General features: G+C 48.4%; 1 protein-coding gene across 1 annotated transcript; it reads left to right on the top strand.

Annotated features, from left to right (window-relative positions):
• The first annotated feature begins 17,429 nt into the window (after window positions 1-17,429).
• Window positions 17,430-18,379, top strand: DPM3 (dolichyl-phosphate mannosyltransferase subunit 3, regulatory). Its single transcript, XM_082203551.1, has 2 exons — window positions 17,430-17,520; window positions 18,002-18,379. Exon 2 carries the CDS (start codon window positions 18,010-18,012, stop codon window positions 18,289-18,291), a length of 282 nt encoding a protein of 93 aa, XP_082059677.1. The 5' UTR covers window positions 17,430-17,520; window positions 18,002-18,009; the 3' UTR covers window positions 18,292-18,379.
• The last annotated feature ends 5,712 nt before the right edge of the window (window positions 18,380-24,091 follow it).

The raw sequence follows: 24,091 nt of genomic DNA, 5'->3' as shown, positions 1-24,091 counted from the left end.
ACACTGTATACATCTTTATCCACATGGTACACATTTTTGGCAACTACCGTTTGGCCCAAGACCTGCACTGCGAAATTTGGAGAAGGGTGTGTTTCGAAGGAAAGCTGCTTTTTGGCTAAATAATAATAATAATAATACAGTAATAATATAATAATATAATAATATAATAATATAATAATATAATAATATAATAATATAATAATATAATAATATAATAATATAATAATAATAATACAGGGGGTTGGGCTAAATAATAATAATAATACAGTGGTATCTCAGGTTACATATGCTTCAGATTACATACACTTCAAGTTACATATGCTTTGGGTTACAGACTCCGCTAACCCAGAAATAGTGCTTCAGGTTAAGAACTTTGCTTCAGGATGAGAACAGAAATCGTGCTCTGGCAGCGCGGCAGCAGCAGGAGGCCCCATTAGCTAAAGTGGTGCTTCAGGTTAAGAACAGTTTCAGGTTAAGAACGGACCTCCAGAACGAATTAAGTACTTAACCTGAGGTGCCACTGTAATTATTATTATTATTATTATTATTATTATTATTATTATTATTATTATTAAAAATTATACCCCGCTGGTTTCCCCAGCCACTCTGGACAGCTTCCAACAAAATAAAATATTAAAATACAATAGTCCGTCAAACATGAATAGCTCTTGGGTGTCCCTTCCAACTCTACATATACATTTGGATGGGCGCCCCTTCCCTCTCTCCCACAAACTTCCTTGCAGATGTCGGACAGCTCTCCTTCCATAAGCTCCCTGCCCCACCTCTTGCATTTCAGCCTGGGGGAGCAATTCAGGCCGGGATGAAGACCACCTCGCCTCTCCCCCTCTGCAACAAACCTGCCCCAGGTAGGTTCAAATGTCAGCCCCTCCTTTCGAACCCCAAGGCCTCCCTCCACCTTTGACCTCTGTCCCCCAGGCCGCAGGGACAGAAAACAGTTGCCAGCCTGAGATTTTTTTTGGGGGGGGGAGGCCAAGGGTTTAGCAACAAGCGCAGGGGGGGCTGAGCCCCCTTCCCTATTCAGCCGCATTCCAGAGCGAAATCGCTCAACGCTCCTGTTTGTTTTGTAACTCAAACCTCTCCACAATTGCCTGTCTGCTCCTGTCCACCTTAGCTTTCTGCCAGAGCTGAAAACCGATCCCGTTGCCCCTCAGCTCTTTTTGGGGAGGGCAGGGGGCTTTTCTCAGAAAGAAGCTGTGTCCTGACTGAGGAAGGGGCTGCGAGGTCTCCTTCCCACCCACCCTGTGCGATTTGGGACACGGGTGCAAAAAAGAGAGAGAGAGATCACACAGTAGGTGGGCAGATTTTCCGAAATATAATAATAATTCAGGAGAGCAGGGGCCGTGTTCACAGCCGGAGGGCCACATTTTCTCCTCGAAGATCCTCTGAGGGCCACATGCAAGGGGTGGCTGGGGCCAGAGGCAGTGGCGTAGCGTGGGGGGTGCCAGGGGTGCCGGCCACACCGGGCGCAAAATTTGGGGGGGCGCGTTTGGCCGGCGCGTTTGGAAGGCTGCTCCGAAGCCTGGCGGTGGGGCGGAGAGACCTTCTCCCCGCGCCAGCCTTCGGATGGCTGTCCTGAAGACTTGTGGTGGGAGCAGTGGCGTAGCATGGGGGGTGCAGGGGGGGCCTGCCGCACCTGGCGCAACATCTGGGGGGGGGCGGAAGAGACTCGAGTGCTAAAATCCACGGGTTAGGGGGCGCAAATTACTTGCCTTGCCCCGGGTGCTGAGAACCCACGCTACGCCACTGGCCAGAGGCCAGAGGCCGCAGAGCAATGGGTGCAAGATTTTGCTGTTGTTCAGGAGGTCTGTGTCCACACACTCGGACTGCCCGAGAGACAATGAGCAAGAGACACGACGAGGAAATCAAGGGCAAATTCCAGCCAGGCAAAAACACTCAAGAAAGGTCCGAAGCAGGGACGGCAAGGGGTTGTGGCAAGGGGAAAGAGATTGAAGGGCCAAACAGCGGGACTCAGAGGGCCAGGTCCTGAATTTCCCCACCCTTGGCAGAAAGTATTTGGGACTATTATGGGGGCCATAAATAGAGTTCTATACATTGGGACAGAGAGAAGCGGTGGGAAATGTTTCTTCCCCAGCGCGCCTTCCCCTTCCCATCCCATAATATTTAGAGCTCAAGATCTCCCGGCGGAGTTGATTTGCAGCAGAAAAGGAGAGGATTAGTCGCATAATCCATTGGCGGAATCTGTTGCCGCAGTGGAAAATGGGCTCAGACACCTCTGAAGGGGGATTAAGGCAAATTAGGGGAAGAGGAGACGCCCGTCCACAGCTGGGGTTGGTCATGAGAGCGAGACGCAACCCTCCATAGCCAAAGGCAGTCTATCTCCCTATTCCTTATTGCTGGAGGCAGTCAACAGGGGGAGGCCTGTTTCGTTTCTGCCCTTCTGATGGGCTTCGCAAGAGGCATCTGCCTGGCCTCAGCAAGGAAACAAGAATTTAGGCTCGACGGGCCTGTTAGCCATCATGGTTAGGAGCTGAGCATCCATGCTCAGAGGCAGTCTACCTCCGGGTACCAGTTCCTGGGTGGCGAACAGCAGCAGCGGGGAGGGGTGAAGGGGATACTGGGTGGCACTTCCACATCCAGGATCAACATACTGCCAAATTTCTGCCATTGGAGAACAAGATGGGATAGCTCAGTCAGTAGAGCACGAGACTCCTAATCTCAGGGCTTTGGGTTCAAGCCCCACACTGGGCAAAATGTGGGTTCCTGCATGGATTGGAAATGTCCCAAAAAGATGTTAGATCATTTTTGTATGTCACCACAGCGGCAAGGCTGGTATTAGCAAAAAATTGGAAATCAAGAGTTTGGGGAGCTGGCTGACCTGACTGGAAGAATTCACGAACAGAAAGAGGAGGAATACCAAGATGATTGGATGAAATTTAAAGAATATTTAGCCGAATACTGTAATATAAGATAATTAAGAAGATACATGAAAGCATTAAACAGGCCTAGGATTATAATATGAATGTTGTATAGTAAGATGGGTTTAAGACAATAAGAAAAGAGATGAAGACAGTAAATGGAAGGAACTGATAGTAATAGAAAGATGTTTGGGAGAACTGTTACAAGGGAACATAATGAAATCCAGTTAGGGGGATTTGAGGAAGTTACGTAATAACGGAATTTAAAATGAATATAAGAAAGAATATGTGTTTATATTTTTATTTTTTATTTTTCTTGTAGTACAGTGGTACCTCAGGTTACATACGCCTCAGGTTACATACACTTCAGGTTACAGACTCTGCCAACCCAGAAATAGTGCTTCAGGTTAAGAACTTTGCTTCAGGATGAGAACAGAAATCGTGTGGCGGCAGCAGGAGGCCCCATTAGCTAAAGTGGTGCTTCAGGTTAAGAACAGCTTCAGGTTAAGAACAGAGTTCCGGAACGAATTAAGTACTTAACCCGAGGTACCACTGTATTGTAGTGTGTGTTTTGTTTTGTTTTGTTTTGTATGTTTTATTCATTATAGATGTAAAAAATCAATTAAAAAAATTGGGGGGGGGGGAATGTGGATTCCTGCATTGGACCAAATGATTCCTGCATTGGTACCGTCCAACTCTACAATTCTATGAGGCAGGCTGGAAGGACACGAGCCATGAATTTAAAACTATGGGACTACAGGGGCTGGTGGTTCTGACCTGGCCATGGCATTACTGACGGCCTTCTTTATAAGCAGAGCCTCCATGCAGAGGGGCAGTCTATCTCCATGCACCTTGGGACAGGCAACAGGAGATGGCAGTCCTGATCAGTGGTCTTCCTAGTAAGAGCCAGCCGGCCCCTTTGCTGGACTGGGAGGGCCAGAAGGGAATAAGAGCCCCGCAGGGTGCAGAATGTTTCCCACCTGCGTTCAGCCGAAGTTCAAAGCCTGAAGCGCAGGACTCAGCAAGAGTTTTAGAGGCATTAGGCCTGGACCACACAGATGTTCGTAGATCCTTCCTCCCCACCTCTTCATCTCCTGGGTCTTTTCTATTTCCCCCGCACAGCCTTTGTCCCGGGATCGCCTTTCCTCAGGTTCCAGACTCCCAGCGCTTACTCATAACACAGCTGTGCTCCGTAGGCTGAGCTTTTTGAAAACACAGCACATGTCTCACTGTTCTGGGAGACACCATGGATGAGTTGCCTGCCTGCCTGCCTGCCTCGAGGGGTCGTCATACAGACTGGTTGGAGTTTGCAACGCTGATCAGGATGTGTGTTTTTTTACTGGGGCGCTGGTTGAAGACAGACAAGCTGCTCCACCCTGCAAGTTTTAAGGGTTATGCAGACTATTGGCTGTCTGCAATCTTAGCCCTACTGAGAGTAGTCCCATTGACATTCATAGACTAACCTAGAAAGCGGCTACAGATAGGTAGCCGTGTTGGTCTGCCATAGTCAAAATAAAAAAATTCCTTCCAGTAGCACCTTAAAGACCAACTAAGTTAGTTCTTGGTATGAGCTTTCGTGTGCATGCACACTTCCTCAGATACCTTCAGAAAGCGGCTGTGAGTTTTAATCTGTTTGCAGTCTATTGCTATTTAAACTTTGTGGAAGTTTTAAATTATTGTCATTACTTTTTCCTCTTGATCTTATCGTTCTATCTTTTTGAAAATCACTCTTTTTATTACAGTGGCATATCAATTTTATGAGATAACTTAATTTACGCGCATTAATTTTCTCTTTTTTGTAATAGTATTTTGTTCTTTTTTTCCATCTAGAAAGTTGCATTTGTTATTCAACAATTATATTCCAATTCAAAAAAACTAGTGACATTTGTGCTCACCCAACACTGATGTTTAATTTCATCACACTAATTTTCAGTGGGTCTACTCACCCTATGTCTATATCCCCTAAGGAGCTCAAGATCAAGGTTTTTATCCTCACAACAACCCTGGTCGATGGGCAGTGACTGCCCCAAGGCCACCCCAGTGAAATGCATGGCGGAGTTCAGGATTTGAACCCGGGTCTCCTAGTTCGAAACCCAATACACTATGCAGACTCTCCTGTGCACATATTTAACTGCAACCCTATAAACATTTACCTGGGCATAACCTCCGCAGAAAAACAAAGAAGCTTACTTCTCCTGACCTAAAGGCTGCCACCCCATAAGTGCACGCTTTCCTGGGAGTAAGCCCTGGGATCGCCTGCAGAGGATGGCAACAGGCTGCTTAAAAAAGAAAAAAATATCCTTATTCACACGGCGCATAATTATACTGTGTAATCGGCTCCCAGGAGAATTAGCGATGGCCAGCAACTTTGGATGGCTTTAAAGAGGATTAGATAAATTCATTCAGGAGACTATCAATAGCTACTAGTCAGAGCAGCTTATATATTTGCCTCTAGTATCTGAGGTAATATATCGAGCGACAGAATAATTTGGCCGCAATAAGGAAATTTTGTCCACGGTATGATTATTTCCCACCTAGTCCTTTTGACACTTTGGCACCCTATTTGCGAAATTTTAACAATTCCAAAATGCAGACGCGCTTTCACTTTCGCAAGATTGAATATACTGCCTTTGGCTGTACTTGAGAGTCGATTTCAAAAAATTCCACTACGGGGGAAAATGGGGATGTCCATGTGGAGATGGCAGAATGGAGTCGGTGGCTCGTGTTGCTTCTGGCTTGCAATCTTTATAATGATTTGAGGAGAGGCTATTACCCCTTATTGTCCATGCCAGGTCGCTCAGCAACCATTGCTACCGCGTCCTTTCTTTGAGCAGATCAAGATGGTCAGGTGACAGCAAAAACTGCAAGGTTTTTAGCGGGGGCAATTATAATAAGATCTATTATCTGATTATTAATGTAAACCTCCAAAATGTATTTTGTGTAGTTAGGTTTCTACCTCTGTCTGCAGCACATATTATTTTATTGGCATGGCTAGTGGCTGATGCAAATAAAGATTATTATTATTATTATTCTACTAGCCAGAGCAGCTTATATACCTATTTGCCTCCGGTATCTGAGAAAATATACCTTTGAACACCAGTGGCTGGGAATCTGTTGCTCTCAGGTGCTGCTTGTGAACATCCTATTGGGATATTTAGCTAGATGGGCCTTTGTCTGTGTCCTCTTAGAATCAGAGAGGTGGAAGGGACCGGAGGGGTCATCTAGCCCAACCCTCATAATTCAGGAACGTTTTGCCCAACTTTGGGCTCGAACCCATGACCCCTAAGAGTCGTATGCTCTACCGATTGAGCTATCCTGCAGAGATCTTATTAGGATCTTACCATCCTTCAGGGATGCGGGTGGCACTGAGGGTTAAACGACAGAACTTAGGGCTTGCCGATCAGAAGGTCGGCGGTTCGAATCCCCGTGACGGGGTGAGCTACCGTTGCTCGGTCCCTGCTCCTGCCAACCTAGCAGTTCAAAAGCACGTCAAAAGTGCAAGTAGATAAATAGGTACCACTCCGGCGGGAAGGTAAACAGCGTTTCCGTGCGCTGTTCTGGTTCGCCAGAAGCGGCTTTGTCATGCTGGCCACATGACCCAGAAGTTGTACGTCGGTTCCCTTGGCCAGTAAAGCAAGATGAGTGCCACAACCCCAGAGTCGGTCACGACTGGACCTAACGGTCAGGAGCCCCTTTACTCTTTACCATCCTTCAGAGAAAAGCGGCTGGATCCTGCAGAGATCTTTTAAGGATCTTACAGGATCTTAACTATTCTTCTGAGAGAAAAAAGGAGACGCACCCATTTTGCACTGGGGATTCTGTGCTGTGATCCTCACTAAGTTTGCAACTCTGATGCAATTTTAATCTCTTCAAAAAAAAGAGCGTCCCCTTACATCCCAGAAAACATATCGGCGTAACTCCTAAGCAGCCAGCAGGGTCAAGCATGATGGGAGTTGTAGTCCACCAACATCTGGAGGGCTGCAGGTTCCCCATTCCTGATTTAGAGGATCCAGAAGCCCTGCCTGGGATCAGCCAGGGCATTCCACAGAAATCCGCTTGCTCCGCTCCCCCTCTACCCTCTCTGTTTAGACCTGCACAAACAGCCAGGGAAATCCTAGGAAAATCAGGCAGGTAGGAGCAAGCCCAAGCACTGAGAATCTATTTACTTGACATTTGAAACAAGGGCAGATATTCTCTCCTTTTTTCCTCCCCAAAGGGAGGCAGGGCTGGAAAATAACCACCTGCCCTCCTCGCCTGCTGAGATTTGACTCCAGGCGACCAGGCGCGTTGTAGATTTTTGCAGAGTGGAAGAACATCGTTTCTTTTCCTTTTTTCCCCGCTTTCGGGCCAACGGAAAGGTCCCCCAAAAAACCAAGTACAGTGGTACCTCGGGTTAAGTACTTAATTCGTTCCGGAGGTCCGCTCTTAACCTGAAACTGTTCTTAACCTGAAGCACCACTTTAGCTAATGGGGCCTGCTGCTGCTGCCACACCACCGCTGTGCAATTTCTGTTCTCATCCTGAAGCAAAGTTCTTAACCTGAAGCACTATTTCTTTATTAGCGGAGTGTGTAACCTGAAGCGTATGTAACCTGAAGTGTATGTAATCTGAGGTACCACTGTATGTACACAAAGTATCAAATGTGGCGACAGTAATATTAATGCAACAAAACAACAACACCACGAACGGCTTGTAAGTATAAAACCAAATTTACTAGAATAATAACTAGAATAGAGATAGACTTGTAACCATTCAAGCCAAGCCAGCTTTCAAATAGGGCTGGGAACTCTGAAAAGACACTGCCGGTCAGTGCAGACAACACTGACCTAGCTGGACCCAGTGGTCTGACTTAAACCAAGGCAGATTCCCGGCTTTCCCCCTGCCTGCTGGCCATGACTCTATTCAAGGGCGACGAAGCAGGTTGAACCCATGTGTGCGGCGCATGTTCTCAGCCACCACCTCATGCGCCCTGCTACCTGCAAGAAATGACATACATTCATCAGGTTCTTTTGACAGGATCTCTCCTGGCTCCATCTTGCTGACGGACAGAACAGGTGGAAGAGACTCTCCCATGCCAAAAAAAAGCTGAGATGTTAACTCTTGGGTGTGTACAAAGAGATGTATTTTGCATCCTGAGCATAAAATGTACATTCAGCATCGCAGGCGTGACCGTCTGTCTCAGAGCTGCTGTGTGAGCATCCTTTCATTGCAACCTACCATATTTTTTGCTCTATAAGACTCACTTTTTCCCTCCTAAAAAGTAAGGGGAAGTGTGTGTGCTTCTTATGGAGCGAATGCAGGGTGCGCAGCTATCCCAGAAGCCAGAACAGCAAGAGGGATTGCTGCTTTCACTGCTCAGCGATCCCTCTTGCAGTTCTGGCTTCTGAGATTCAGAATATTATTTTTTTCTTGTTTTCCTCCTCCCAAAACTACGTGCATCTTGTGTTCTGGTGTGTCTTATACAGCGAAAATTACAGTAATCATCTATTTTGGGATGGGGTTATTTGTTTCATTTCCCTCTCCTTTTTTTAAAAAAATAAAATTTTTCTTTGGTAGCCAATGAAAAGTTCAAGCTACAAAAAGAAAGCCACAGCAAATAAGCCAAAATTCCAAACCATATATTGCCACAGCCTGGAAGGACCAAAATACAAAGATGCAGGGATAATTAAAAATTTACTCACACTTACTTTTGGGATAGTACTTATGAAGAATTGGGGGGGGGGGAATGTTCGAACGAACTTGCGTCAAAATGCCCAAAGCATTTCTCTTGGGTTTACTATCATCAGGTATCCCAAGCCATAAAAGAAGGATATTTTTATATGCCACTACAGAGGCAAGAATGCTTATTTCCAGAAAATGGAAGGTGGAAGAGATTCCAGTAATTGAAGAGTGGCAAATAAAGTAATTTGAATACATTGAGGTGGCTAAAATGACAGAAATAATTAGGTTTTGGTTTCGGGACGGACTTCCGGAACGGATTAAGTTTGAGAACCAAGGCACCACTGTACTGACCCAGGTGGGCCAATTTGTCTGATTCCAGAAAAGGCAGCTCTCTGTGTGTCAAAGCCGAAGCGAAACCAGATAGAGGAAGGATCACGGTTGTTTTTGCTGTAGTTTGTAGTTACCAGCATGGGAGAGAAACTAGCGGGGGTGGGAGGTGGGGAGTCAGAGATGGGGCAGAAAGTGCCTGAGGGCAACAGGTTATTTCTCATAAATGATGGACTGCATGGACCATCTTTCCCCGGACTTGTCACTTTTTCTCTTTCGGGACGTCATTTCTCCAACAGCCTGACGCACAACCCAACCTTTGGAGTGGAACAAGCTCAGCCAGAGGAAAAACCCATAATATTCAAGCAGGGGCACGCTTGAGATGGTCTGGGGAGGTAGAGTTCTTGTTGTTGTTGTTGTTGTTGTTGGACAGAGAGGCACGTTCTAGAGGCCAAGGGTCCTTCCCGGCAGAACTAGATCAGACTGACCCAGGTTGGACAGGGTCAGCTCAGAGTTCGGAGTCAGAAGAGGCCTCCGAAATAATCTAGGCTGGGGGACTTTTGGTTCATCGGAGGTTGCTGGGCTCTGCTTATCCCTGCCAATTGGCCATGCTGGCTGGGGCTAGCCCAAAAGCCTCTGGGGGGCCGTGAGCTCCCCATCCCGGCTTTAAGGTAAAGGTAAAGGGACCCCTGACCATTAGGTCCAGTCGTGGCCGACTCTGGGGTTGCAGCGCTCATCTCGCTTTATTGGCTGAGGGAGCCGGCGTACAGCTTCCAGGTCATGTGGCCAGCATGACTAAGCCGCTTCTGGCGAACCAGAGCAGCACATGGAAACGCCGTTTACCTTCCCGCCGGAGAGGTACCTATTTATCTACTTGCACTTCGTGCTTTTGAACTGCTAGGTTGGCAGGAGCAGGGATCGAGCAACGGGAGCTCACCCCGTCGCGGGGATTCGAACCACTGACCTTCTGATCAGCAAGCCCTAGACTCTGTGGTTTAACCCACAGTACCACATCCCGGCTTTACACCCCTGCAAATGCATTTAACATGCGGTCCCTGATTGGTTGGGACGTGTGTCTAGGAGAGGGACTGGGAGCCTGTCGGACCCCAGCTCTCTCTCTCTCTTTTAAATTATTATTATTATTATTATTATTATTATTATTATTATTCATTTTTTAATATATCATTTTCAACAGTTATTCAACATTGGTCACATCTTATACAGTTTTTTTTTTTTTTTGGACTTTCAGCAACCATATCTGAAAATTTTCCAATTTTTCCACTTAATTTACATTTCTTAATTTCACTATTGCTTTTAATTATCTTATCTATTGACTCTCTCATCATAGCCTTCCTTACAATATTTCATATACTCCTCCTTACAAAACTTCTTGCAGTCCTACTAGCGTAATCTGTTCAAATAGTTCACATATTTATTCCAGTCTTCTGAGAATCTCTGTTCCTGCAAGTTTCGAATCCGGACCCCAGCTCTCAACATCCCTGACCACGGTCCATGCTGGATGGGGAGTTTCAGGGAGGGGAAATTCCCAGCCCTACTTGGGTGCCGGGGCTTAAACTTGACTTATGGCCCTTCGACTTCACAAGAAGTGCTTGAGATATTGAAACAGGTTGGCTGTCTATCTGTCTGTCTGTCTGTCAGGCACGCTGGCGTTGCAAGTTTCCAGTTTCTTATTACAGTTTGATGTCCAGCAGAGTGCTTCTACGTTGCATGCATTAGGGTTTAACAATTTCGTCCCATTTACTAATTGCATGTTTAGTATTTATTGCCGTCTAATTTGCTCCCTTAAATTATTCCTATCAGAGATGTGGCAACCTGCACATCAGTGCCAACCTTTTTGCTCGGTGTCAGGGAAGCCATCAGCGGCAGAATTCCTACATTTGGTGGTGGGGTTGGACTAGATAAACTTGGAAGACCCTCCCAACTTTTACCATTCTGTCCTTTTGCCCTCTGACCACCTCCCCAACTTGCTGAAGTTAGCTCTGGCCCTCTGAAGAAGCTGTGGAATTGAAATTGATGAGAGGGCAGGATCTGGGCGATTGCCCTCAGGGTGCTAGATCCGCCCTCGTTCAGGAGGCAGACGGGTGCCGGGCTGAAGGATCAGGCGCCACCTCCATAGCTTGGAGATTCCCCCGCCAGGTTTGCTGGTTTCAGCAGTTTTTCGATAAGCTTCAACTCCCCCCCCCCTTCCAAAGTCTGTAATCTAATGAGAGACACATTCCTGGACAAGACGCCTTAAGGGAGATCTTTGCAGACTGCAGCTGTCTGCTTCAAAAGGCTTTGCAAAGGGAGAAAAGCAGGCGTGTGGAACACCTGGCAGTTTGTGTATGCTCAGAGGAAAGCTGGATTCTGCCTTCTGCTGAAACAGGACTGCGCCAATGAAACCGATTAGTGAGGTGGTTCAGAACAGCCAAAAAATGCTTCTTCACACGGCACAAATTTATTAACTGAACCAACTTGGGCTCTATACCGCTCCACTTTTAGCGGTCATCACCCCCCCCAAGAATTCTGGGAACTGTAGTTTGTTGAGGGCGCTGCGAGTTAGGGAGGTCTCCTATTCCCCTCTGAGAGCTACAATTCCCAGTGATCCCAGTGAAGAGGGATTGGTTGGGTCTGAAAACCTAGCTTTCTGAGGAAAGTTGGATATGGAGAAGGAGAGGCGATATCAGGGCTTTTTTTTAAACTATGAGCTCCGGCACTTCTCAGGTGGGCGCCATTGCCATTCTAAGAGAACAAGGGAGAAGTTCATTGTGAGCTCTGACACGCTTTTTTCTGGAAAAATAGCACTGAATGATGATGATAATTTATTGTTTATACCCCGCCCATCTGCCCAGGCTTCCCCAGCCACTCTGGGCGGCTCCCAACAGAATATTAAAAACACAATAAAACATCAAACATTAAAAACATCAGATGTTTTCTAAAAGCCAGGTAGTTGTTTATTTCCTTGACACCTGATGGGAAAGCCATCTTCTAATATCTGAAGATGGAGTTTGCTTGTTTTCCCCTGCTCCAAAGGGCAGGACTAAAATCAATGGATGAAAGGAGATTTTGACTCAACATTAGGGAGAGCTTTCTGAGGGAAAGCCCTACCTGGTCTGGAACGAAAACTCCCCACGCTGCAACATTTTGTTGCAGCAGCAACCCACTTGTTTTCTTGAAAGCCATGAGTGTACTAGTTAGGTGGTGTTGACAGATCCGTCTGCTTCAATTCAAAGGCCTCCCACGATCTCCATCCTGAGTCTCACACTTCGCCAACATTTCCTTCAGCTAGCGTCCGAATCCCAGCCTCGGCCGGACACGGAGGAAGCCAGATGCTTCCTGCCAAAAGCCGCCTCAGTTCTTCCAAAGAGCCACCGAGAGGAGAATAAAACAAATCACTGCTTCCTCTCCAGTTGATTCTTGGAATCAGGCACAGTTTGTGGAGAAGGTGAGGTGGCTCTGTTTGTGGCAGAAAGTCTGAGCTGTATCCAACTAAACCCTACTCAGAGTAGACCTACAGAAATCCAGGCCCATGCCTAACTTAAGCCCATAAATTTCATGTGCATAATTCGTTTAAATCCACGTCCTACCACAGGGACGTGGGTGGCGCTGTGGTCTAAACCACAGAGCCTAGGGCTTGCCGATTAGAAGGTCGGCGGTTCGAATCCCCGCAACGGGGTGAGCTCCTGTTGCTCGGTCCCAGCTCCTGCCAACCTAGCAGTTCGAAAGCACATCAAAGTGCAAGTAGATAAATAGGTACCACTCCGGTGGGAAAGTAAACGGCGTTTCCGTGTGCTGCTCTGGTTCGCCAGAAGCGGCTTAGTCATGCTGGCCACATGACCCGGAAGCTGTACACCGGCTCCCTCGGCCAATAAAGCGAGATGAGCGCCACAACCCCCAGTTGTCTGCAACTGGTCCTAATGGTCAGGGGTCCCTTTACCTACCACTTTAAACAGTACCACCCCCAAAGAATTCTGGGAACTGTAGTTTAAGGGTGCTGAGAGTTGCCAGGAGACACCCCCCATTCTCCCTCACAGAACTACAATTCCCAGAGTTCCCTGGGAAGAGGGATAATTGGTTGTTACACCACTCTGGTAAATGTTGTTCTGTGAGGGGGAATAGTGGGGAACTCCTAAGAACTTGCAGCACCCTTAACAAAACACAATTTCCCAGGATTCTTTGGGGGAAGCCACAACTGTTTAAAGTGGTCTGATACTGATTCTGCCTTGGTCAGACCACACCTGGAATACTGCGTCCATTTCTGGGCAGCATAGTTTAGGAAGGATGTTGACAAGCTGGAAGGTGTGCCGAGGATTGCAACCAAGAGGGTCTGGAAACCAAGCCAGATGAGGAACGGTTGAAGGAGCTGGGTATGTTTAGCCTGGAGAAGAGGAGGCTGAGAGGAGATGATAGCCATCTTCAAATATCTCAAGGGCTGCCTCATGGAAGTTGGAGAAAACTTGTTTTCTCCTGCTCTGGAGGGCAGGACTCGAACCCTTGACTTCCAAGTTTCAAGAAAGGAGATTCCGACTAAACATCAGGAAGAACTTCCTGACAGCAAGAGCTGTTCGAAAGGGGAACGGTCTCCCTCGGGAGGTGGTGAACTCTCCTTCCTTGGAGGTTTTCAAGCAGAGGTTGGATGGCTTAAGCTGTCCTGGATGCTTGACGTTTCCATCCTCAAAAAGGTTTTTTATTTGAGTTTCCATTGAAATGAGGCTGTATTTCAATGTTTTAATGTTGTATTTTAATCTTGTTTTTAAGTTGTATTTCAATCGATTTGTTTTTGTATCGGGTGTTGGCCGCCCTGAGCCCAGTCTAGGCTGGGGAGGGCGGGGTATAAATAAAATTTATTATTATTATTATTATTTAGCTGAGATTCCTGCATTTCAGGGGGTTGGACTAGATGACCCTCGGGGTCCCTTCCCACTCTACAATGATTCTATGATACCACTTTAAATGTATAGTCAGCATGTCCGGGGAATGTGGGAGCTGAAGTCCCGCAACATCTGGAGGGTCACGGCTTTCCCCTGCTCCTGTTGCAGACACTGCCAGGCTAGATGCCCCGACTGAGTCTCGGGCAACTTCCTCTGTTCCTCTGCCACCAATTAATCCACCTCCATGCCCCACTTGGCTGCCAAGTTTCGTGGGCCCCAGGCTGTGCTGAGACAGGAACTGGGTTGGGAGCTCAGAGGGGCCTCGGCTGCCTGCTCCTGGCTGTGCGCTTGCAGCCTGGCACCGATTACAAGCCATTTCCCTCTGCCTTCCTTTGTGATGTCAGAGTGGGGAGCCGGGCACTGGGAACCAGCCACTCACAGGTTCCCACTGGTCTAAGCCACATGCGAAACAAGGCTCTTGACCAGGGTCCCCATTCTGACATCAGCGGTCAGGGAAGTTCAGAGTTCATGCCCAGCTGGGCACCGATCCAGGCAGGAGGTGCAAGCAAACAGGAGCTCTGCCCTGGTTTGCCTTGTTTTAATTTATTTGAATTCCCCAAACTCCTGCTTTTTACACGCTCTTGTTTATTATATTTGTGTTCTGCTGGATTTGTTTGCAACGTTTTGGTTTTTCAACGAGACAGGCTTTAAAACTTTTTTTTACAGAAAGGATAAATATCACGGAAGAAACTATCGTTTGCTGCCCAAAATTAACATTGCTGAATATTTTTGACAGTGCCATACAGTGGTACCTCGGGTTAAGTACTTAATTCGTTCCGGAGGTCCGTTCTTAACCTGAAACTGTTCTTAACCTGAAGCACCACTTTAGCTAATGGGGCCTCCTACTGCTGCCGCGCCACCAGAGCACAATTTCTGTTCTCATCCTGAAGCAAAGTTCTTAACCTGAAGCACTATTTCTGGGTTAGCGGAGTCTTTAACCTGAAGCAAATGTAACCTGAGGTACCACTGTACTGTCAAAGGACTGATCTTATATAAGTTCTTTGCAGTGCAAATAGTGATTGCAGCTCAGTGGAAAAACAGCCCAAAATCTTACACTGAACACTTGGTACTGGTCACTCTGGCACACCACTATAATGGAGAAAAATACATATAATTTGATATTTTTGACAAGGGCTGGAACCTCCAAGCACATAAATGACTCGAAGTTTGTCATGCCCATTCTTTACAATGGGCCTCATCTCAGCACAGCTGACATTGGATTATTTATTTTATGTTGTACGCCGCTTAAAGAGATTTTTAAACAAAATATTAAGCAGTTTAATAATAATAATAATAATAATAATAATAATAATAATAATAATAATTATTTATTATTTATACCCCGCCCATCTGGCTGAGTTTCCCCAGCCACTCTGGGCGGCTCCCAATCAAGTGTTAAAAACAATACAGCATTAAATATTAAAAACTTCCCTAAATAGGACTGCCTTCAGATGTCTTTTAAAAAGAAGATAGCTGCTTATTTCCTTCACATCTGAAGGGAAGGCGTTCCCCAGGGCGGGTGTGCCACTACCGAGAAGGCCCACTGCCTGGTTCCCTGTAACCTCACTTCTCGCAATGAGGGAACCGCCAGAAGGCCCTCGGCGCTGGATCTCAGTGTCCGGGCTGAATGATGGGGGTGGAGACGCTCCTTCAGGTATACAGGACCGAGGCCGTTTATAAATGCTTTTGAAATTACATTGGTACCTCGGGTTACATATGCTTCAGGTTACAGACTCCGCTAACCCAGAAATAGTACCTCGTATTAAGTATTTTGAAAAAATAAAAAAATTCCTTCCAGTAGCACCTTAAAGACCAACTAAGTTAGTTCTTGGTATGAGCTTTCGTGTGCATGCACACTTCTTCAGATACACTGAAACAGAAGTTGCCAGATCCTTCTATATAGAGAGAAGGTGGGGAGGGATATTACTCAGAAGGGTGGTGGGAATGGGAGATTGGCAGATAGCTGAGATGAGCCTGTTGACGACTCTTAACGACTGTAATAGGTCTTACAGGAAAAGGCAAGGGGTGAGAAGGTGAGAAATGGCTTAGTCATGTATAATGGGATAAGAATCCAATGTTTTTGTTCAAACCAAAGTATTTTGCTTCAGGATGAGAACAGAAATCGTGCTCTGGCGGCGCATAGGCAGCGGGAGGCCCCATTAGCTAAAGTGGTGCTTCAGGTAAAGAACAGTTTCAGGTTAAGAATGGACCTCCGGAACGAATTAAGTACTTAACCCGAGGTACCACTGTATAAAAGATTTCATGTAGAGGATCCTATCCAATTAGACGCCCCTCTGAAGTACACATTTAAAGCAGTACCATACCACTTTAAACAGATATGGCTTCCCCCTAAGAACTCTGGCAAGTATAGTTTGCTAAGAGTTGTTAGGGGACACCGCCCCCCCCCCTCGCAGAGGGAGCTACAATTGCTAGAGTGATCCTTAGGGTCCCTTCCAAATTTATAATTCTCTGATTCCCATGGGAAAAGAGAGTGATTCTTAAACCAAACCCCTCTCCCTGCTGAATTTGTCTAATTCTCTTTTAAAGCCTTCCAAGTGAGAAGTCATTGGTCATCGATGCCTCTCGTGGGAACGAGTCGCAGTTTAGAGCCGGTGGTGTGGTGTAGTGGTTAGGGTCCCAGGTCTAAGATCTGGGAGAGGCCTGGGTTCAAATCCCTACTTGGCTGTACGAAGTTCACTGGCCATAACATCGGGAAGCAGTCCCTGCCCTTCCTCAAGGGAATTAAATGAGGATTTGGGAGAGCCATGCAGGCCACCTTGAATGAAGGTGGAATATAAATGCAGCAAGTAAATAAATAAATGTCAAATAAACTACTGGCTTTTTGCAGAAGTCTTTCCCTTTTTACTTGCCCTGAACCTTCCCACATTCTTCTTCTCTGGATGATCCCGGGTACCAGGACTTTATTGCAAGAGAGGGAAGCAGTGCGGCGGATTTCTCCATCGACTTTCTCCCCAGCCTGGATAGCTCTGTTGGTTAGAGCTTTGCATTGATAACACCAAGGCTGCAGGTTCACACAGCTGCATATCCCTGCCTTGCAGGGGGTTGGGCTAGATGACCCTCAGGATCCCTTCCAACCCGTATGATTCTATGATTTTATATCCCAGTATGATGATGCCTCTTCCCCCTTCCCCGCCCCGAGTCGCCTTTTCTCTACCCTAAAAAGCCTCAAATGTTGTGAATTTCCCTCGCAGGGGCGTTGCTCCAGTCCCTGGATCATTAGGGGCGCCCCCCGTTTTCTCAACCTTTTCCAGCTCCGCAACATCCCTCGCCCCAAGAGGGCATCCCCTCCCGTCCCAAGTGCGCATCGCGCGACTGCAACGCGTTAATACTCTGCACATGCTCAGGGGTGCCCTTTTTATCTACCTACCTACCTAAGGCTGGAGAAAAGGAAACTCCGGGACGGGAGGGGAGGAGCCCTATTAAGCCCCGGGAGAGGTTTATGAAGTTGTGCTGGGAACGGAATTACGAACCAAAGAAAGACGTTTCCAAATGGCAATGGGGGGGATAATAAACTACAACTCCCAGAATGCACCGCGGCGCGCAGCCCAATGCCTGGCTCCCGGAGGCGGCGGTGATTGGCTGGAAGGGGAGATGGCGTCACCCCGCGCGCGACGCGCACGGGAACCCAGCGCAAGAGCAGAATCCCGAATACAGCGTCGCTGCTGACCAGGAAGGAAATTCCAGGTGGGAATTCCAGCCTAGGAGAGGAAATTGACAGTTGGTGGGGGAGATGGGCAATTGTTGCAGAAATCTGGGAGGATTGCATTGGAGAAATCATAGCATTTACCCCATTCCTTCTTTTAAATGCATAGGAAGCACGCTTGGGACTGCCAACTTTATTCTCTTGCAGGGCTCCTGTGCCTTTTCTACGAGAATGGGGAGCCATTAGTGTTCCTCCCTTCGTCTCTCCACTGTCCATTCATCACGGATTAAGCCTGCGGCCAAATGGATGCCTTGTCTGTGGATTTGAGGCAGTGTGGCGTAGTGGGTAGAGTGGGAGGGACCAGGGCTTCCCAGCCAGGCAAAGCAGGGTGCAAAGCGGGATTGGCGAGGGGTGTGGCTTGCAGAAGTTCCCGCAGGGTCAGGCAGAGAAGTCTGGAGGGCCGCACAGCCCAGAGGTCCCCTACTCTTGCTCCCGAGCGCTGACACATCTCCTCTTCTCTAGGCTCGGCCATGACGAAACTCCTGCAGTGGCTCTGGACTCTGTCTATCCTGGGCGCCGTCTGGGCGGCTCTCACTCTCAACCTTTTGGGGCTCGACCCGCTGCCCCTAGCCTGGCACCAAGTGCTGTGGCCCCTGCCCACCTACCTGCTGGTGGCCTTTGGCTGCTACTCGCTGGGCGTCGTCGGGTACCGCTTGGCCACCTTCAACGACTGCGAGGAGGCGGCGAGAGAGTTGCAGGAGCAGATCCGAGAGGCCCGGGAAGACCTCTCCCGCCGCGGACTGCGGTTCTGACCTTCCCTGCGGCAAGGACATGAGCACAGCACCCCGATGGAAAGAAGCACCCCGTCTGGAGCAATAAATAAAATTTCAGAGAACACGACTGAGCTCTTTGGTGGCCTGGTGGTGGATTTTTAAAAGAATCGTATCCGCTGGGAGTGGATTGCCTAGGTGCCGGTGCGAGGCAAAAGATTGTGAACCAGTGTCTCCTATATTACACATTTCCCCCCCCCCCTGAATTGTAGAATATACACTGCCCTATTTTCAGCATTAGCAGAAGCTGGTGGGTTCTCTACTCCCCAGCACTGGCACATTGGGGCTCCTGAGATGAAGAGAATCTGATTTGTGTTTTTCAACAGAGGCGGTGATGGGTCCCTCAGACTAGCTGGGGATAGCTGGGCTAGATCGGTTAGCTGAACTGAAGTGAGAGAAAAGCACTTTGCACGTGCTCAGGAGAACTCTCAGTGGTGTGTGTGGGTGTTGTGGTTTTTTTTAAAGCACCTTGTGTTTCAGGACTGACATGTAAAGAGAGCCAGTGGTGGTGTAGCAATTAAGAGACTAGGACCAGGGAGACGGGTTCAAATGCCCACTTGGCCACAAAGCTCACTGGGTGTGACCTTGGACCAGTCACTGCCACTCGGCCTAGCCTACCCCACAGGGTTGTTTAAGGGATTTGAGGAGCGGGGAAACCATGTATGTCACCTTGAGCTTCTTGAAGGAAAAGGTGGGATATAATAAATGAAATCAATCAATCAATCAAGATATCCCCAACCTGATCTCTGATACACACAGTGGCTCCGCATGTGCCTTTAGGGTAGGGTGGTTGTGGAAATTTTCCTTCTGCCTTATAACTGGATCCCAAAATGGCCTAGTTTCTGTGCAAACCTAAGGCTTTGTTGTTGGCACCGTAACTTTGGAAGACTGTTCCTGTTGAAATCAGGAAGGTGCTTGAAATCCTGATATTTTGTCACCTGCTGGAAGCATTTCTGTTCTGCCAGGTATTTTTAGATAATTAATTTGATTCAGTGTGGGACGTTTGGCCTGCATTTTATGATTTCATAATTCCATGGTCTTTTAAACGCTTTTTTCATACGCTGCCACGATACAGTTTTGCATGAGTCATCAGTTCAGAAAGTTTCCTAAAAATGAGGCAAATAGAACCTCCTGGTTCAGGGGCAGTATACCCTGCTGAATAGAAAATATCAAGGACGGTGAATGGGGAGGCAGCGCTGTTGCTACTGTGCCTGCTTGTGAGCTTCTTTTGTATTGGCTGCTGAAAAGGGATTATTGTGAGTTTTGTATTGGCTGCTGAAAAGGGATTATGGCTGTGGAGGAACAGGGAGGGAGGGTCTTGACCAGGGGTCAGCAACCTTTTTCAGCTATGGGCCGGTCCACCGTCCCTCGGACCTTGTGGGGGGCCAGACTATATTTTTTTGGGGGGGAGAATGAATTCCTATGCCCCACAAATAACCCAGAAATGCATATTAAATAAAATGACACATTCTACTCATGTAAAAACACACTGATTCCCGGACCATCCGCAGGCCGGATTGAGATGGCGATTGGGCCGCATCCGGCCCCTGGGCCTTAGGTAGCCTACCCCTGGCCTTGACTTAAGACCAAACGGAGTTTCCTGGAAGCATCTGATTGAGGGCTGTGAAAACAGGTTGCTGGTTTGATCCAGCAAGGCTTCTTTCTGTGGCTTTACAACTATTTCTCAAGCATCAGGTTGCATCCTAATTTCTACTCAAAAGTTGTTGACATCTGTCTGCCTTGAGAGACAATGGGAGTCAAACCGCTGCATTAGCAACACCAAAGCGACCTCCTTGGGGCGCAAGCCTGGGCCATGTGTCCGGAGCAGGGGTCAGCAAATGTTTCCAGCAGGGGGCCGGTCCACTGTCCCTCAGACCTTGCGGGGGGGCAGACTATATGCCACCCCCCGACTCTCCCCTCCCTTCCCCACAGCACCGGATGAGCCCTGGTGGCTGCTTACCTGTGTCTGGCAGTGTGGGACGATGAGCGGCGCACAAATGGCTCCAGAGAGGGGCTGCTTAAAATGGCGGCCGCTCAAGCACTACTGCTGCTGGCACCAACAAAGCCCAGTCCCCTTCCTCCTCTAGGCAGGGCGAGGAGAAGCCAGGAGGAGGGAGGGAGGAGGCGCCGCCGCCAAGGGAGGGAGGGAGAGGGAAAGAATGTGTGCACTGGTGATCCACACGGTGATTCCTTGGCCGGATCCAGAAAGCAATTGGGCCTGATCCGGCCCACAGACCTTAGTTTGCCAACCCATGGTCTGGAGGCTCTAGGCTGCCCACTCAACAAGACACACACACACACACCGGCCTCAAAGATGTGATCCAAAGGTAAGCAGAGCAAGATGTTTGGCACCAGTCTGGGTGCAGGAGATGCCGGAAGGAGGCATACAAGGCGCCACTCAACTGTCTTAAGGACTCTGCTCCTTAAGTTTACTCCTTAACCATTTCTTCTCCCAAAGATACCCTGCAAGGCAGCAGAACAACTGTAATCAAGTTTTAAAAATATGGAATGATAGGAATCAAAGAAGCCTTGGAGCAGAAAGGGATCCTTTAAAACTGTGCTGCAGCGAAGGTTTGAAAGCCAGGTTGAAGCTGTTTCAGAGCAGATCCATTGGGATGTAGGGCCCCCCAAGTCAGCCATGCCCATTTAACTTTAGTGGGTTTACTCTTGGGTATCCAATGTTCAATACAACCCACTATTTCTTTCCTGGACTCTATAGTCTGCAAAAGAATCCTGTGTGACTCAGAAGCTTGCAACCTCTGCCCAAAATGCTAGTTGACCCAATTTCTCTTTCAAGTTATCCTCTCCACAGTTGCATTTCTTGTTCCGCGGTGCCAAACGCAGCCCCCGAGGCCGCGATCGTCCAGAACAGCCTGCCCTGTGCGTCAGGCGAGCTTCTGCCATAAACCGGGACCTCTCCGTCCTGCCAGGTCTCTCCTTGTTCCAAAGCCAGGATTTTCTAGATTTTTAAAATTAGCACCTGCACAGCTGGCGTGGCAAAGTGAGTTGGATAATTAGCAGGAGCGAACTAATGACTGGCTTCCGGGGATATCGGTGGCTTCAAGGAATGGGAAGGTGTGGTGCGCTTTTCCCTAGAGTACAGCACACTTGATATATTCCGAGGAAGCTGGTCACGATGCTTGGCCTGAAAATCTTGGCTCCTGAATCATGAGAACCTGTTGGCAAGGGAGGCGCACTCTGCACGCGAACAGGGGCATGGCGCTGCTGTGAACCACAGGACAGCTCTGGGATTAGAAATGGGTTCAAGCTCCCAGAGAGAATTACGAACGCTTCTGCAATCAGCCCGTTTTGGGGCGGGAGACGGAGACGTTCAAAGGGGGGGCACCCCACCCCACCCCCCAAGTTCCCTAAGGAAGAAGATGCCCTTGCGTAGCACATCAAGGCAGCTTGTGCAGGAGAACTTCCTGCTGGGTGGTGGACGCAAGAGTCCTCATACGGGAGCTGTTCTTGAAGGAAGAACTGTGAGGGGAGAGACTCCATCAGGCAAGGCCTCAGGGGCGCCGACTTATAAAAAATATTGGGGGGGCCCATACCGGGGTCCTGCCGCTGGTTCGCTCGGGTAGCCGGGAGAACGCAGTTCGAGGTGGCGGTGTTGGGGAGAGACCCTCGCTCAGGGCGCCACTAGACTTGGCGGCCGGTGGCCTATCTGGGGGGTTTTGGAGCGTATTTCGGCGGAGCGATTGGGGAGGAGGGGGCTTGTTGCCGGATTCTTCAGCTGGGCCGGAGATCTGCTGCTGGGGGGTCCCTGGGCCGAGTTGTGAGCACGGCCTGCTGAAGGGAGATCCAGCCGATTGCGCGACGGGGACGACCGGGGCTCTCCGGCTAGGGCGCGCGGCTGGCTGGCTGGCGAGGGAGCAGGTGGGGAGGAGGCGGGGGTCCTCACTCTCTTAGGAAACGCACCCGCGCGCCCGATTGCCACGAAGTCCGAAGGGTGCGTGTGTGGAATTAAAAAGCAAAAACAAGATACGGGCAGGGCAGGCAAAGAGTTTTCTGCAAGAGGATGGAGGGCAGGTTGAAGAGAAAATCACTCAGGATGAGACAGTCAAATAAGCCATGATAAAATGGGCTCAGGATATTGGGTATAACATCATGTTTGAGGACTGGGAAAGGTTATGGACCACCGGAATGAAATTCACGGCATGTAATGCCTTGAAGGAAAATATTATGAAAATGATTTATAGGTGGTACATGACCCCAGTCAAGCTTGCAAAAATATATCACCTGTCTGATAATAAATGTTGGAAATGTAAGGAGGCTGAAGGGACATTCTTTCACCTCTGGTGGACTTGTCCAAAAGTGAAGGCCTTCTGGGAAATGATCTATAATGAGTTAATAAAGGTATTTAAGTATACCTTTCCCAAGAAACCAGAGGCCTTCCTCTTGGGCATTGTTGGCCAGAAAGTGTTAAAGAAGGATAGAACTTTATGTATGCAACTACAGCAGCAAGAATACTTATCGCAAAATATTGGAAGACACAAGATTTGCCCACACTGGAAGAGTGGCAGACGCAATTGATGGACTACATGGAACTGGCTGAAATGACTGGCAGAATCCGAGATTTGGGAGAAGAAACAACGGAAGAGGACTGGAAAAAATTTAAGGACTATTTACAAAAACAATATAAGTTGTATGAATGTTAAAAATTTACACGATTCGGAAACTATAGCTTCAGCAATTAGATTTGGGAAACAGGAAATTATATTTTAAGTAAGAAAAGGTCAAAATCTAAGGTAATACTATGTTTAATTTAAGATATAAGTAACTGATGAAAAGTATGTTAAATTTAGAGGTATAGTATTTGAAAAGTACAAAATAAGGTACGAAACAAGGTAATAATTTGCTGATATCTTTATTATAAAGAATGCAGGGTAAGGGAGATGCGAGGAAGTCCAGTTAGTTATATAAAAAATGTGTTGAATGGTTGGTTTTCTTTTCTTCTTTTTCTTTTCTTCTTTTTCTTGTTCTTTTACTTTTTTCTTCAGTGTATGTTTCTAACTTTGTATTTGAAAACTTAATAAAATATTTATTAAAAAAAAAGAAGAGAAAATCCTTTCGCTTTTCTGGGGCGCAGGGAAGTCTCAGAGACCCCCTTTGCTCTGCCCTCTTCTCCCGTCTTAGATTTGCATGGGGGTCCCCGCCCGAGCTTGCCTGGCCACCGGGCCACACAAGGGCCGCGCTCTACGCGGCGCACCTTGCTAGCCGCGCAGCTGTCCTCCGCGGCCGCGGAGCGGCCCTGCGCCGGTGCCCAGCCCCTCTGGGCGCCCGCTGCGCTGCCAATGACAAGCGGGCGACGTCGCGGGCGGGGAAGGCGTCGCTTTCTTTCCCGATCCTGCATCCTCCCAGTCTTCCAGCCCTTTTTTGGGTTGGAAGCTCGTCTCGTTCGCCCTTCTCCTTTCTTCACCCTGCGCGCAATTTTCCTCCCTCGTCTCCCTCCCCATTTCTCCTTCCTTCCTTCCTGACTGACGGGCTTGGGCTCAGGCTCGGGCTCCGGGTCGGGCTTGGGCTCGGGCAGCCACAGCGTCGGCGGTGTTGGCGATCGGTGGCGCGGGGGGATGGCCCTCCCGGGGGAGCCGGCGCTGCTCAATGGGGTTGCCAAGGAGACAGGCCGGCCGCCCCCCTCCCCCGGCCCGGCGCCCCCCGCCGCGCCGGTGCCCGTTATCGAGCTGGTGCGTGCCGGGCGCCCTATAAAAGCCGCGGACGCGCCCACCACCGCCCGAGATTATTGGGGGGGCTGAGCCCCCCCAAACGAATTTTTGAGGGG

Source organism: Podarcis vaucheri, assembly GCF_965113315.1.
Source record: "Podarcis vaucheri genome assembly, chromosome: 16".
NCBI classification, from domain to species: Eukaryota; Metazoa; Chordata; class Lepidosauria; order Squamata; family Lacertidae; genus Podarcis; species Podarcis vaucheri.
This window is presented reverse-complemented; position numbering and strand designations above follow the sequence as displayed.

What these genes read in the sequence shown, in the direction of transcription:
- DPM3 (XM_082203551.1), top strand. Translation starts at nt 18,010, where the DNA reads ATGACGAAACTCCTGCAGTGGCTCTGGACTCTGTCTATCCTGGGCGCC.